The sequence below is a fragment of the Rousettus aegyptiacus genome, unplaced genomic scaffold (genome assembly GCF_014176215.1).
Source record: "Rousettus aegyptiacus isolate mRouAeg1 unplaced genomic scaffold, mRouAeg1.p scaffold_m13_p_7, whole genome shotgun sequence".
Lineage (NCBI taxonomy): Eukaryota > Metazoa > Chordata > Mammalia > Chiroptera > Pteropodidae > Rousettus > Rousettus aegyptiacus.
In genome coordinates this window covers 67,707,985-67,722,648 of record NW_023416310.1, presented here as the reverse complement: position 1 = coordinate 67,722,648, position 14,664 = coordinate 67,707,985, and the positions used below count along the sequence as shown (strand labels likewise).

Below are 14,664 nucleotides of genomic sequence, written 5' to 3'. Positions count from 1 at the left end.
TCTCCCTTCCCACTCAGTCCTATTTTCTCAGGAGCTCTCTGCCCTTCCCCCATCACCCTGGCTCCTGGCCATCTGGACCTCTGCCAGGAGGTCCCCCACTTCCTTCTCATACCTCTGCTTGACTAGCAGCTCTCTTCCTTACTTATTGCCTGTGCAGCACCCACTCCTTGGACCTGTGTGTGCAACCAGCAATGCTGGACCATCGGTAAGGAGCCCACGTGCCACGGGTTAGGCGTGAAGATGCGACTGGAAATTCTGCTAAGTGCTCTGCTGGCTAATATCAAGCTGTGTTAACTCTGCAACTAGCTTTCTACTGAGGTATTCCCTTTGCAAAGAAAAGAAAAAGCTTTTTTCCTTTGTGAACCCCAGTTGGTAACTGGCAATCATACACCAAATGTTCCCAAATATACTATGAAAATCGTTCTAGGCTTTGATAATGAAAGCCTGAAGAGGGAGCAAAACTCCAGCAACACGAACCTGATGCACGAGGCCATTCTGTGTGTGGGGGGGGGGGGGACAGGGAGGTGAAACAGTGATGGGAGGGTATTACTTGATGAGTTCAAACTGGTTTATCTAACCTGGGACATCAGTTAGAAGAGGAAAAAAGACTTAATGATTAAACAATTATTTTTTTTTATGCCGCGCGCGCGCACACACACACACACACACACAAAGGTGACATCTTGAAATATCTCCCTCTGTGTTTTAACAGCAGGAAAAACATTTATGTAGACCTAGCTCTTGTGAACACTGATGCCAAAATCCTAAATAAAGATATCAGCAAATCAAATCCAGTGGTGTGTAAAAAGGATAATACGCCATGACTAAGGTCTATTCTAGTCATATGATAATTGTTTATGGGTTAATACTTAATAAAATCAGTGAAATTCAGACTACAGCAGGACATAAATGACGATCATATCAAGAGACATTTAAAAGGCACCTAATAAAATTCAACATCTATTCATTATAAAAACTCATGGCAAACTCAGAAGAGAAGGAAACTTGCTTGATTTACAAAAAAAAAAAAAAAAAACAGCAAAATCATGCATGATGATAAATTGTGAAACCTTTTCACCAAGACCTAGAATGACACAATGATGCATACAGTCACCAGTTCAACAAAATCCTAGATGTCCTAGCCAGTAAAATAAGGCAAAAACAAGATATAAATGTATAAAGTTTAGCAATAAAATTAAATAAAACTGCCATTATTCACAACATAATTACGTGTGTAGAAAATCTATAATAAACTATTAAACTTAATGACTGAATTCAGCAAGGCCAGTGGATTCAAAGTTTCTATACAAAAATGATTTCTTTATTCTTGTGGAGTATAATAAAGAATGTCTTTAATCTCTGACCCCAGTTCCTGGCAGATTCACAAACCCTTGGAATTTCCTGAGTAATCGCAGTATCTTTGTTATGCTAATCACATGACTCCGGGGGGGCCCACCCCCGGACCCAGAGCTGGTGGCCACCAGTAAACCCCATTAGGAGCTTTCCACTGCCTAGTTCCTGGGGCTGGAGATGGAGCTCAATTAATCATACCTAGGTACTGAAACCCTGATAAAAACTCTGGATCCCCAAGCTCAATGGAATTTCTTGTTTGGAGAACACACCGATATGCCAAGAGGTGACACACCTTAAGGGGCAGAGGGCATGGAAACTCTCCCTCTGAGACTGTGCCAGCCCTCATCAGGCATTCAGCCTATAAAATAAAACTCATCATAACTGTAGCACTTTCCTGAGTCATTGTGAGTCATTCACTGAATTACTGATCTAAAGGGGGGTTTGTGGGACTCCCAGAATTGATAGCCAGTTGGTCAGAAGTGCCCAAGTACAGGGACTCCACCTGTAGCTGGCATCTGAAGGGAGGCAGTAGCAGCAGATGAAGGGCTGAGCCCCAGACCAGTGGGGCCTGAGGCTAACCCCAAGTGGTTAGTGGCAGAATTGAACTGCAGCCCATCCCAGCTGGAACAATCTGCAACAAACATTTGGAAAATAAAAATTAAAGGGCAGCACTTAAAATCACCAAATACCTAGGAATAAATTAAGAAAAAAAATGTAAGATTTCTACACAGAAAATGATAAAACATTCTTGAAAGTAATTAAAGGACATAAATGCATAGGGGAGGTGGTGACAGTGCTTAGAAACCAGAAATTCGTCATAAGATGTCAAACCTTCAAGCATATCTAGAGATTCAGCGCAATTCCATCAAATTTCCAGGAGAAAGCTAAGGATAGTCAAGATATTCTTGAAGAACAAAGAACAGAGTACTTGACATCACCAGCTATCAAGACTTGTCAGAATCTGAAACCAAGTGTCACAAGGACTAACCAAACAAGCATGGGAAAGAATGTTCATCTCTGGTCGCTCCAGTGATGAGAGGGCCTATAGCATCACACAAGACAGTCACACACCTGCCTGCCTCCCTAAAATAAACCAATGAACAGCCGACAACCAGAGCAGGGGATGGGCATGGGAGCCAATAGGGCACTCTGGGGCATGGTCTCACCCTTGCCTGCACTGGGCCCTAGCAATTCTGCTCCTAGAGACACTCCCAACAGAAATGCCCATGCAGGCACCAAGAGCCATTCTCAAGGGTGTTTTTAGTGGCACAATCTGTAGCAGCCCCATGCTGAAAACTGGGAACTGGCTGAATGTCCGTGTCCGTCTGCAGGACCCACACAGCGCTCTTCCATCACTGACAACCACACAGCAGTAGCAGGCCAACTCCAGTGCACACGGTGCAGACCAAGAGTGTGTGTGATCTCTGTACTTAGCGGTAACAGCTGGACGCAAAGGAGCATATGCTGTGCGATTCACTCATATGAGTGAGGTGAGCATGGCGGAAAAGAGAGTCCCGGCATGCCTCATGGGCAGGGGCAGCAGCTGTGGCTGGGAGGGATGGGGGACTTCCGGGTCAGTGAGGGCCTGTTTCCTGGGCTCAGCGGTAGTTTTCTTTGTGAAATCCATCAGCTTGTGCACTCATGATCGAAGCACTTTGCTTCAGTGAGAGGTTCACTTTAAAACAGACCTAGGTGTGGCTACCAGAGGCAGGAGGTGGCCAGGATGGGTGAAGGAAGCCAGCAGGCACAAACTCCCAGGTATAAGGTCAGGTATAAGGTAAGGTATAAGGTAAGTCCCGGATGTAACAGGCAGCATGGTAACCAGTGAGTAATACTGTGCTACAGAACTGAAAAGTCACTAGGAAAGTAGATCTTAAACATTCTCATCACAAGGAAAGGAACCTGGTAACTATGTACGGTGATGAATGTTAACCAGACTCACTGTGGTACCCAGTTTGCTACACAAATACGAAATCATCGCATTGTCCACTTGAAACTCTATCACATTATATGTCAGTTGTAGTTCAATTTAAAAAACCTAGAACAGCTAGTAAATTTTCCAACCTGGATTACTGGACAATCCCAATCTTCTGGTCTCTTTCTTAATATCTCAGCCTCACTGAGAAGTGACACAGAACAGCAGTTAAGATGGTGGGGCAGTTGGGGGTTGCCACTCGGCTGTCATGTGACTGAGGAGGTTCTCAGCCTCTCTGAGCTCCAGTTCCCCACCTCTTGTCATGCCACAGAGAACGAGCTCAGTACTCAGTGAAGGGTGACCCCCCACCCCCAATGAGGGCATTCTTCCTCCTATGCTCTTCCCTCTCTTCTCCCTGAGCTTTGGGCCTATGGCATTTGGGGAGACTGGACCTTCTGGGGCATCTCTCTTCTCTTGGATTCCCACTTGTCTCTGCTGCTTTTTGAGCACAGCCTCTTCCCTCTGTCACTGGGACACCCAGGAGGGAGCAGGTGACTAGTGACTCCTGACCAAAGCAAGGATGCAGCAGGTTATGGTGACCCCTCCCTGCCCGCCTCCTGAGCAGCAGCTCCTGCCCTTAAAACACACATGCTGGCAGTGAGAATGGCAAGCTCACCATTTTTCAATCTGCAAGAAACAAATAAGTAAGGAAATGAGGATAAGTGCTCAGTTTTAAGTTTCTTCTCCATACGTTTTTCTTCTTAAGCTCTGACTTCTGATACCCTTACCATACACCGGAGGCCCGGGAGAAGACGGCTCTGCACTGGCATGTAACTGTACACCACAGTGGGGCTCTTTTGATCTCAGGGTATCCATAACTCTAAGAAAGGCATGATGCCCAGACAGTGGGGCAGCCTGCCACCTGAGCCAGTGTGACAACCGCTGTGGCCAAGGCTGGAGCCAGTGCCAACTGGGGCACCTTTTGGACAGTAATAACAGCAATTTTTAAAACAGCAGACATTTACTGCATGAGGGCACAGTGCCCCACTTCATTTAGTCAGCACTACCTTCTGAGCTGGGCACTGTCATTGATGGGGTGACCAAACCACCAGCAACCAGAGTTTTTCTCAGACCAGACTCAGTCACTATTTCCAGCCTTTCATGAAATAAACTCCATCGCTTAAGCATTTGCTCACTTTTTAAACTACTCTTAGGAAAGTTTGATGAGATATAAGTTTAAAGCAGGATTCCACGCACGTGTAAGTGCGTGCGCAGGGTAGGGCTGCCTAGAGCAGGTGAATGTGTGTAAGTCTGCCTACCTGAATGTGTGTGCGGGTGTGTTTAAGCATGCCTGGGGGGAGCAGTGTGTTCGTGCATGAGCCTGTCTCTGTATGTGGGGCTATGTGTGGAGTAGTGACGGTGTGTAAGAATGAACCTGTCTTTGTACATACTGAGTGTGTGGGAGTGAATCTGTCTTTGTGTGTGTATATGTTCGCTCATGTACACATACTGTGTGGGAGTGAGCCTGCCTGGGCGGGGCTCCTAGTCCCAGGCTCCTTGCTGCCTCCTGGCCACAGAGAGCATTCCAGAGAGCAGGGAAACCAGTCTGTTGAGAGAGCCCTTCCCAAGTTCTGGTAAGAAGGCCCTGCAGAGGCCAGACTCAACTGTGCCCTCCGGGAAGGCAGCCACACCAGGTTTAACCCAGGCTGCAAGTCCCAGCCCTCAGGCTCCCCTGTCACCACACACTGCCGGCCCTGGGGCCTCAGCCTGTGGAAATCCTCCCAGACGCTCCTCCCAGAATCCTGGAGATAAGACAGGGAGCTCACTGCTTATCAAAGAAGAAACCTGAGGATCTAATCTAAACTGTTTCAAAAAAGCAGGGCACAAAATGATAGGAAGACCATGATTTCAAAGTGAAAGCACACATAGCCAGCTGATGGAAAAGAGATCCTGGTTGTAACAATGAAAATGGTTTTGATATTACTTACAAGATTTTTTAAACAAACAAAAAACCCTTAAATTTCTAAAAAAGTTATTTCAATAAATCAAAATATTATAAGTAGATCTTTCTAGATCACAGGTTTGTGGATTGTTTTGTAGACTTTTGTGTGTTTTCCTTTATCTCTTTTATGATAACCCCTGGTAAACAGAAACTCACATAATGAACAGGACGGGAACAGACTAAGAAGTCCAGACTCCCATCTATGAAATGACCAGGAGTCTCTTCCATAGCCCACAAGCCTTTCACAGCAGCGTGTGTCAGCACACACAGGTGACAAGACGGATAAAGTAGGAACAGGTCAGGCCAGCACCCTGTCCCGGGGATACTGTGCCCATGGCAGGCTGAGCAGCTCAGAGGATAGGAGTAAGGACAGATCAAATGGCAGCAACAACTCTAAAAGCTGCCCCCCAACCTCATAGCTATGGGCCATATGGGCCCCTCAGGAAAACTCCATAGCCCTCACATCCTCCTGGCAACTTCTGCTGGGAAGTTCAAAACTCCCTGAGACAAAAGGATGCTTCGAGAGAGCCAGCTGAGGATGTGCAAGGTGCCCAGCCCACCTCACAGGCTGGGCTAAGGAACCAGGTGGCTCTGCTACAATAAGTCAGGACAACAAGTGACAGAAGGGCCTAGTTCACCCTCCCCTTCTACACACATTGTCCCCAGATGTGTGGACTTCAGGAGTGTGACAAACACATCACTGTCCCTGCCCACCCTCCAGGAGGCCAAGCCCAGAGGGTACATGCAATGCCAGGTGCCATGCCTTTCCCTCAAGATATCCATGCTGTTCCACTCCCCTAGCTCATCTAAGTGACAGCACTAATGTGGGAGAAAGGGTGGAGAGAGAAGGCATGGGTAGCCTGAACATGAAGCCCCTCCAGAAAGGGCTAGAAGCACTGACAACACGCAGTTTTACCCTAGGTTGGCACCATGGCCTGAGCATCCCATTCTTCATTTGTGGGCTAGTACATGTTCTCGCAGAACATGAGGCACAGAAGTGGGAAAGGCTGTGCCTAATTCACATCTGAAGATCCAGATGCAATGTCATGTTCTCTGGGGCATCTTCCTATACTTCCGCTGGCAAGACAAGCCTCTGCTCCATCATCTGTTTCTCCTGCAGGAGAGTTTTATGGTTTTGCATTTATGCACATGTCTACTCCCAAGGTTGAACATCTGTTCAATATCTCCCATCCTAACCAAACGTGTCCAGAAAAAACTCTGAAGCAAGACTTTCTAATGAAAAATATATGACTTTAAAAGTAAACATCCATATGATTTCAGTATAATCTAAGCTCTTAGGACGTTAAGGCAGTACCTTCTGGGACACAAATGACAGCTTTAGGACAGAACTGTAACTGGAAACCAGGAAAGCAGCTCCTGGTCCTGGCCCCTCAGTGGAAGCTGCTCACAGGCTGCGCAATGCCGGTGAGGAGAAGAGGTGCCAGCTCTGGGCCCGCAAACACCGTGCTAAAGAGAAAATGAGGGAGAGCCTGGCCAGCATGTTGTCAGCTGCCCTGCTGGCACCTCTGCCTTAGCAGATGGCTCCTGTCACTCAGATACACTTACCTCCAGGCAGCATCTCCAGATCAAATCACAAGCCCAGTTCAGACGGTTTCCAGGTGAGGCTGTCTAGACCAGGTGCACAGCTTCCTTCGTTCCCACCCGAGGCCTCCCTCTCCCAGCAACTTGCAACTCAACTGTCCATCCCATGGTCTGTGCTCGGCCCTCTCCTCACTCAGCCTCTGTAGGCGGGTCCCCCAAACCATGCCACTCGGTGCTTTTCTGTCTCTTCCGAAAGCCAGTTTGGCCAGGCTCCTGCCTGCCTTTTGGCTGCTCCCAAATCCCGGGGCCTGGGCCTGGCATCACTCCCAAGCCCCACATGGCACTTCCACCTGCACACTTGCTGGGGTGGGCTGCGCAGTGGGGCCCAGGACCAGCAGAGTGACCATCACCTGAGTTATCAGACATGCAGCCTCTCAGGCCATACCTAGACCTATGAGTTCAAGTCTGCATTTAAACCAAATGCCTAGGCAGTCTGGGAGCAAGGTCAAGTGTGAGAAGCTCTCCATGCACAAGACTGGGCACAGAGGAGTCCGGTAAGGCCTCACACCACTGTTACTGACCAGTACCCCCACTAAACTGACTCTGCCCCCTTCTCTCCCTAGTTAAATCTACATGACAACACCGTCAATCTGAACCCCAAAACAGAAATCTCAGCTGTTCACAACCGCTTGCTGACCCTGATGTCTCCGTAAGGACCAGAGTCCCAACATTGTCCTGACTTTAGGAGCGAAGCCTCTCCGGCCTGGCCTCCCTCGGCCTCGCAGACCTGCCCAGGCTGTGCTCAGCTAAGCCATCTACACACTGTCTCCCTGAGAGCTCTGTAAACGGGTCTGTGAGTTTTCTCTGGTTCCCAGAGGCGGGCACGGGGTCTGACACACAGGCTTCAAAATTAGATGTTTGCTGAATGAACAGGGAACAAGCCAGTGGGGTAAGTAAGACACTGAAGGTAAGCAGCTGGCAGAATGGAAGGTGTATGCAAAATTATGCAGTGTTCTTTCTTGATTTCACAGAGTTGTTTCAGGAATAAAAGTAAGTTGGCAGGGAGAACATGATGTGGCATAGATGAAAATATGGGAGGAGTTTTTAATAAAAATATTCCTAGCTTTTTTGCCTCTTCTCTAAGGTGACCCCATGGGTCAGTAATAGTGCTGGCTGAAGTTTAAACTCAGCTCTTTACAGGGGGCTAGAAAGTTATAAAGTGGGTGGAGAAAGACAGGGTAATTAAAGAGGAGCTAAGTGCCTGGGAGGGGCAGGAATGTCACCAAGGCAGGGGCACAGTAGAAAGCTGGATGGTGAGCCTCACTGTGGGGCATGAGCTCCCGACCCCCTGGACCTCCCCAAGAGCCCCTTCACACTTGGCATCCAGGGCCTGAGGGAGCATCTCTGGTGCAGGAAAATGCACCTGGGCCAGGACTCACCCAAGAACTGCTGTTTTCCAGTTTCCAGCTGTAGACACACTCAACCACAACACCCATACTGCAAACAATTCCAGACAAGGCTAAGTGTAAGGGCCAAAGTTCAATTGCAGGAGCCTCAATGTCCTCACAGCTCTCATCACCTAGATGGTCTGTTCCTGACGCCCTGTGGCGCTCAGCAGCATGTCTGGCACACAGTATGGGTTTCAATAAAGACCCAACAATAACCACATTGGCTGGGAGGCAGAAGCAGCCTGAAGCTGGGAGCCCCTGGCCTCAATCTGGGGACACACCTGTCTTGAAGTGTGCAGGAGCATACTCGTGACTCTCCCAAATGCATGAAGCTACGTAAACTCCTGATGGTCAAAGACTGCTTATAGAGAAACTGGGGCAAGGAGACAGAGAACCATGTATCACACTCAAGACCCCCAACTCTGCTTCTCAATCCCTGACCTGAACATTAATACATGTCCCTGCAGGCACTCCTCCCATCTTTCTTGGTTGGTGCAGCTGAAAAAAGTCGAGCACCATTTTTCTTTATCCCTCAAAATCCTAACACTACTGACATGAGGATAACTCGCTCTCACACCTGACAGGCCGTGCATTCATTAAGTTACTTTTTACTAAGGCCTGCTCAGTGTAAAGAATCATTCATTCCAGGGGCCTGGGACACATCCGTAAGCAAAAGAGTGCCTTGCCCTTTGGAACTTATATCATAGTGGGAAGAAATGACAATAAACAATACAGTGAATTCATAAACTACATGGCTGTTAGAAAGTGATTATGTGCTATGAGGAAAAGAAAGCCCACACAGGGCAGGGGAGAGCAAGAGGGCAGGGTGGGATGAGGGGTACAGTTTTGGACAGGGTGACAGGAAGGCCTCACCGAGAAGGTGAAGGTAAAGCCAACATGAGGGAGGGGACAGAGTGAAGCATCTGGGGAAGAACATTCCAACCTGAGGGAACAGCCCGGGCAAAGGCCTCAGACTGGGAGTGTCATGGTGTGTTTGAGGAACAGCAAGAATGCTAGTAGGCTTGCCAGGCAGTCATCCTTTCATTTGTTGTTCATTCATTCATCCATTCATTCATTCACTGTGTAACAGCATTTACTGTTCCTCTTTGCCAGGTGCTGAGTGGAGGAAACATGAATAGGGCAGGACTCCTACCCTCAAGGAGCTTAAAGTACTAGAGAGTGAGGAGGAGACAAAGAGACCTTACAAGACCTGGGCTGGGCTCGGGTCCTCGCCCATCTGGGAGGCACTGAAGGGGCCACTGAAGCACAGGCGCCCCAGCTCTGGTTTTGACGGTGCTGACAATGCTAGCTGTTTCAGCCTACTCGTTTTTCTTAGTTAGAAAAGAAGACTTCCAAACACCAGATTTGTAAAGAAAATCTCTGAAGGTGCAGGTATATATTACCGTTTGCCATGTTCCAGATGGTCTCATACTGAAAAGGTAGAAGCCACCAGGAAAGATCTGCGAGAGGCCATGAAGGAGGGAGCATGGCAATGACTTAAGATTGGAAACTAGGAGGTGACACTGTGAGGCCCAGGGTGTTTATGAGGGATGACCATCCTGTCGCACCCACATCTCCAGGGCTACATGGCGCAGACTGTGCCTGCACTTCCAGAGAATTATCGGCGCCCTGTCCGTGGCTCTGCTGAGGAGAGGAGTTGGCATCTGGAGTGCCACTCGGTGAACTCTGGCCTCAGAGATGCTAGCTGTTTACCCAGCTTTGTGAAGGGGCTTTCTTCCCCAAGAATCCAGAGATAGCCCTGCCAAGACCCAGGAAGCTCCCCGCCTGTGAGAGCTCAATCAAGCCCATCCACTCCAGCTAGGTCCAGAGTGTGCTGAGGGGATGCAAACATGATTATTGGGTGAATCCCTGGCAACAACAGTTCCAAAGACGACAGGGGTGGTCAGGAGGAAGCCGCCCTGGCAAGTTCTAACCAGGTTCCTGATCAAGGACATAGAAGGCCTCAGGGCTCAGAGCCTTCAGGATGGGGGTGGGGCACAGAGCATTGCTGTTCCTCTGTCCCAGGCTCGGGTGGGTACCTGGGAAAAGGTTCTGGGCTCAGCACCCCAAAGCTCCCTGGAGGTGGTGCCATCACCACCAGCTGTCTCCGTCCCTGCAGTACCCTTGCAGTCTCCACTGGGGCTTATATCACCCAGGGCCTCCTCAGCATCAGTGCTGAGAAACAGTCTGCCAAACTGGAAAAGGCAGGGCACCAAGCCCCTAGCCCGCTGTGATTGAGCATCTTTTCAGGCCAAACCTAGCCAGACCAGCTCCTCCCTATCCCGCTGATCCAGCCAGTTCCAGGTTCCCTGCACATTCTGTCCCAGAAATAACTGACGGCCTAGTGCTTGCTCCCAGCTAGGGCTGCCCCAGCCAGCAGCAGCCCTGCCTATGGGAAACAAGCAAAGTCCCAAGTTTAAGATGAGCTCCTCCCCACCTCCACTTCTTCACAAAGAGCCTCCCTTTCTGCCTCCTCACTCCCCATGGCCTAAGACGGTTTCACTCCATAATTGGCTTGTTTACTGCCACTCTGAGGGCTTGGAGTGGCAGAGGTGGGAGGGAAGTCTGTTAGAAGGAGAGGGGCGTGTGCCCTGATCTCTGAGGTGGTGAGTAAACCCTCCAAGTGACTGACGCCCTAAGAACAGGTCGGATCCCATGTGAGGAAAAAACACAGGGGCGGCAAAGCCAACTGAAGGGCCCAGCAGCCCACAGGAGGGAAGCTTGTGCTTGGCACCTGAGAAAAGCAGAATAACCAAAACGTAACTTGTGCTTGCTTCTGCTGAGGAGTCAAGAGCAGTACTTGGCACTGTTCTGTGAGCTCCCGACCGGCTTCTGTGGGCTGGGAGCACCAGTGACATCGCTCTCCTGCTCCTGACCCTTCCGTAGCTCCCAGCTCCTCGTAGCTCCCAGCTCCTTGCACACTTACCATGCTGACCTTCAGGCTCTTCACAAGGCCATGTGACTCAGCCACCCCTACTGACCACTAACCACCGATGAGTACAACCTATCATCCCTGCTGGGCCCACAAGCCCATCTTTTCCTTTCCCCACTCAGGTTCTCCGCTCCCGGGGTTCTCTCCATCTCAAGTACCAAGTTTCCCCACCTTGTAAGGCTCCCCTCACATGCTCAGCCCAGTAAACAGGTTTCCCAGTTCCCTAGCCCTCCCTATCCCACCCCAATCAGACCTGCGAGCTCCACGATCTAATCTGTGTCCTGATGCTGGCCTCCTTAAGGAATCTGCCTTCATCTGTCCTGCTTCACTAGCTCCCTGAGGCCTTGTTCCATCCCTCCAAGTGGGCAGGTGTGTCTTACTCAGATTTGATTCACCTGAAGCAAAGCAAGGGACCTGACACGCAGCACGTGCTTAAGAACTGTTTTTGCTGCCTCAAATATTGTTCACCTCAGAGGCCCAGGAACTGATGGGCAAAGAGACGGAGCTCCACAAAAGGTACACCAGGATCGGCAGATGCAAAAAAGCTGGAGAGGAGGAACCAACCAAACTTAGCCCAAAAGCGGCTCAGGTCTTACCCTTCTTGAACTCCTCCAGCATGGCGTCCAGCTTGGTGTCATGGAAGACAAAGTGTACCGGATGGTTGTAGAAGCGGGTGATGGTCTTAAGGGGGGTGCAGTCATCGGGGTCGACAAAGGCCAAGTCTTTGACATAGAGAATATCTACAATGTTGGACTGCTCATCCTCAAACACGGGGATGCGGGTATAGCCGCTCTCCATAATCTCGGACATCGTGTTGAAGTCCAGGATGGCGTCGCTGCGGATCATGAAGCAGTCGTGGAGCTGGGTCATGATGTCCTCCACGGTTTTGGTCCGTAGCTCCAGGGCCCCCTGTATCATATTCAGCTCCTCTTTCACGAGGTCGTTATAGGGCTCCGTTACCTTTAACATCTCCATCAGCTTCTCCCGATTGTAAACGGTGCGAATCTCCTGGCCCAGAAAAAAGTCCAGGAGCTTGCTGATGGGGAAGCTGAGGGGGAAGGTGAGTAGCATAAAGAATTTGGTGAGCACTATGGTGTTGGCACCCACAGCCAGTCCGTGACGGGAGCACAGGGCCTGGGGTACGATCTCCCCAAAGATGACAATGCCGATGGTGGAGGAGGCCACCGCCATGAGTCCGGACCCAATGAGGTTGTCCAGGAGGATGGTGAGGGAGGTGTTGACCAGCACGTTCCCCAGGAGCAGGGAGCAGAGCAGGTAGTTGCCCTTGCGCCGAATGGGCTCGATCTTGCGGGCGTAGCGCCTCTCCTTCTCGGTGCCACAGTTCTGCACGATACGCAGCTCCATAGGGTCCAGGGCCATCAGCCCCAGGTTGAGACCAGAGAAGATGCCCGACAGCACTAGCAGCACCAAAATGAGAAGGATGTGCAGCCAGAGGGGCAGGAACCTCCCCTCCTCCTCCACCATGAAGAGTAGCGAGTCTTTGTCGGTCCACCTCCGCCAGGGCCCGTCCGCGCCGGCTCGGGTGCACAGCGCGTACAACTTCATGTTCTCGCTCCTCCGGAGGAACTTGGTGAGCACCACCAGCACCCCGGACGTGTCCCCGCGGCTCACGTTGACCAGCTGCTGGACGACCAGGTCCTTGGTCAACTCCGGGCAGTGGGTGGAGTTGCGGAGGGCCTCGGAGTTGTCCACCTCTGTGAAGGAGATCAGGTTGCTGGAGATGGAGCCCAGCCCGTGGCCGTACAGCCTCAGGTTCACCGTGCTGCCCTCAGACACGAAGATGATGCCATCCGGGTTCATCCCACACGTCTTATTGCAGCTCGCCAGCCGCATGCCCAGGATGGCGCCCCGCTGGGGGTCGCCCTGGCCCCGGGCCCCCTGAGCCCACAGCAGCAGCGGCAGCACCAGCGCCGCCAGAAGGAGGCGCCCTCGGGCCGGCCCGCCGCCCGGGCGCCCGCCCCCGCCCGCCGGCGCCATGTTGCTCCGGCTCGGACGCCGCCGCTCCCCGCGCCCCGCCGCGCGGCCAGATCACACCGCCGCTCCTGCCGCTCCGCCGCCGCCGAGCCAACTGCCCTGGCCGCAGGCCTGACGTCAAGTCAGCGCCCCCGCTCCGCCCCGGCCACGCCCCTCATTTGCATGGGAGGCCCCGCCCCCGGGCGCGCGGTTCCAGCGCCCACGCTTAAGTAGATCCGGGCTTTTAAGGTGGAGCAACGCTGGAGCGCGGGAAACGCCCGCGGCGCTGTCCCGCCCCCTTGCGCCTGTCCGGCTTGCCCGTGGGCCCCGCCCATCTCCTCCCCGCCAGCGTCCTCCCGCTCTGACCTGCTGTCCTGGTGGCGTGTTCCTTTTCTGAGGCCTGTTGTGGCGTCTGCCCTGTCCGCTTTCTCTGTCCCTTCTCCAGAAGTCCACAGCTTGGGGCGGGGGTCTTCTCTGCAGGAACCTCAGAAGCAGCACCATGTTGTGCTCTGGCAAGAAAAATGCTTTTCTTGGCAGAAAAAAAGAAAAGGGGAACCTGAGGGCTTGAGCCTGAGAGTAGATGTCAAGTCCACGGCCTTACAGCCTGCCCCTTGAAGACTTCCAGCCTCCGCACTCCTGGAGTTCTGCTGAGCTTGCCCCAAGGCCAGCCGTAGATTCCCCCAGCCCCAGCCCAAGGCTGCCTTTTGCCAGTCTGGGGAACTGAGGATATAGAATATATATACCTGCAAATGGAAGGGCTAGGGTCTGGCGTGGGCTTGTCTCATGTCATTTCCATTCAGGACTCAAGTATTGAATACCTACTGTATGCCAGGTACTCGTTCCAGGCTCTGACAACATAGCATGAATAAGCCTAAGTCCCTGACCACTGGGGCTTACAGTTAATGCAGAAAACAGGTAATGAACAAATGAACACATAATATTCTTACGTAATAGGTGATGTCATTATTTCCATATTACAGATGAAGAACTTGAGTTTAGGCACAAATCCAGGTCCTTCCAGATTGTCATCTGGACAGCAAGCATGTGTGACTTTGGCAAGGCAAGCTGAAGAGTCTCACCTAGTTTGTACATCTGTGAAATGGGATAGGGTGATAATGGAGAACCACTGCACTAAGCTCGCAGGAACAGCTCGCCTAGGCACTGAACACCACAGGGCAGTTCTGTGAAGGTGCTTTGGCTATGTAGCTGTTGTTGTTGTCATCTGTCTTACTGGGATCAAACCCCTAACCCCAAATTGGGGTGGTGACTGGCCAGCTGGGGCAGCTGCATGTGGAAAAGAGGTGAGAGGCGGGCACCATTCCTAGCCCTAAATGACTGCTTCCTGGACAGCCCAGCCTGGGTGTCAGTCCACAAATATGAATTGAGCACCATGCACTCAGGGTGTATGGTGAAGACTACAGCTGCCGCCCTCTTAGAGGGAAGGAGACAGACAAACATCCTTATAATAATTGTACAGGTGCACTGACGGGAGCATCAG

At 51.2% G+C, this 14,664-nt stretch overlaps 1 protein-coding gene across 3 annotated transcripts in view; it reads right to left on the bottom strand.

Annotated features, from left to right (window-relative positions):
- The window catches only part of CNNM4 (cyclin and CBS domain divalent metal cation transport mediator 4), a 28,885-nt gene extending 15,602 nt beyond the window's left edge, over positions 1–13,283 (bottom strand). For 2 of the 3 annotated variants that reach the window (XM_016142958.2, XM_016142959.2), the window contains exon 1: positions 11,789–13,204. In XM_016142958.2, coding sequence (XP_015998444.1) covers positions 11,789–13,190 — 1,402 coding nt within the window. In that variant the 5' untranslated portion in view covers positions 13,191–13,204. Of the gene's footprint in view, positions 1–11,788 lie in introns of all 3 variants that reach the window. The other variant, XM_016142960.2, reaches the window with a different exon arrangement.
- Positions 13,284–14,664: the final 1,381 nt, after the last annotated feature.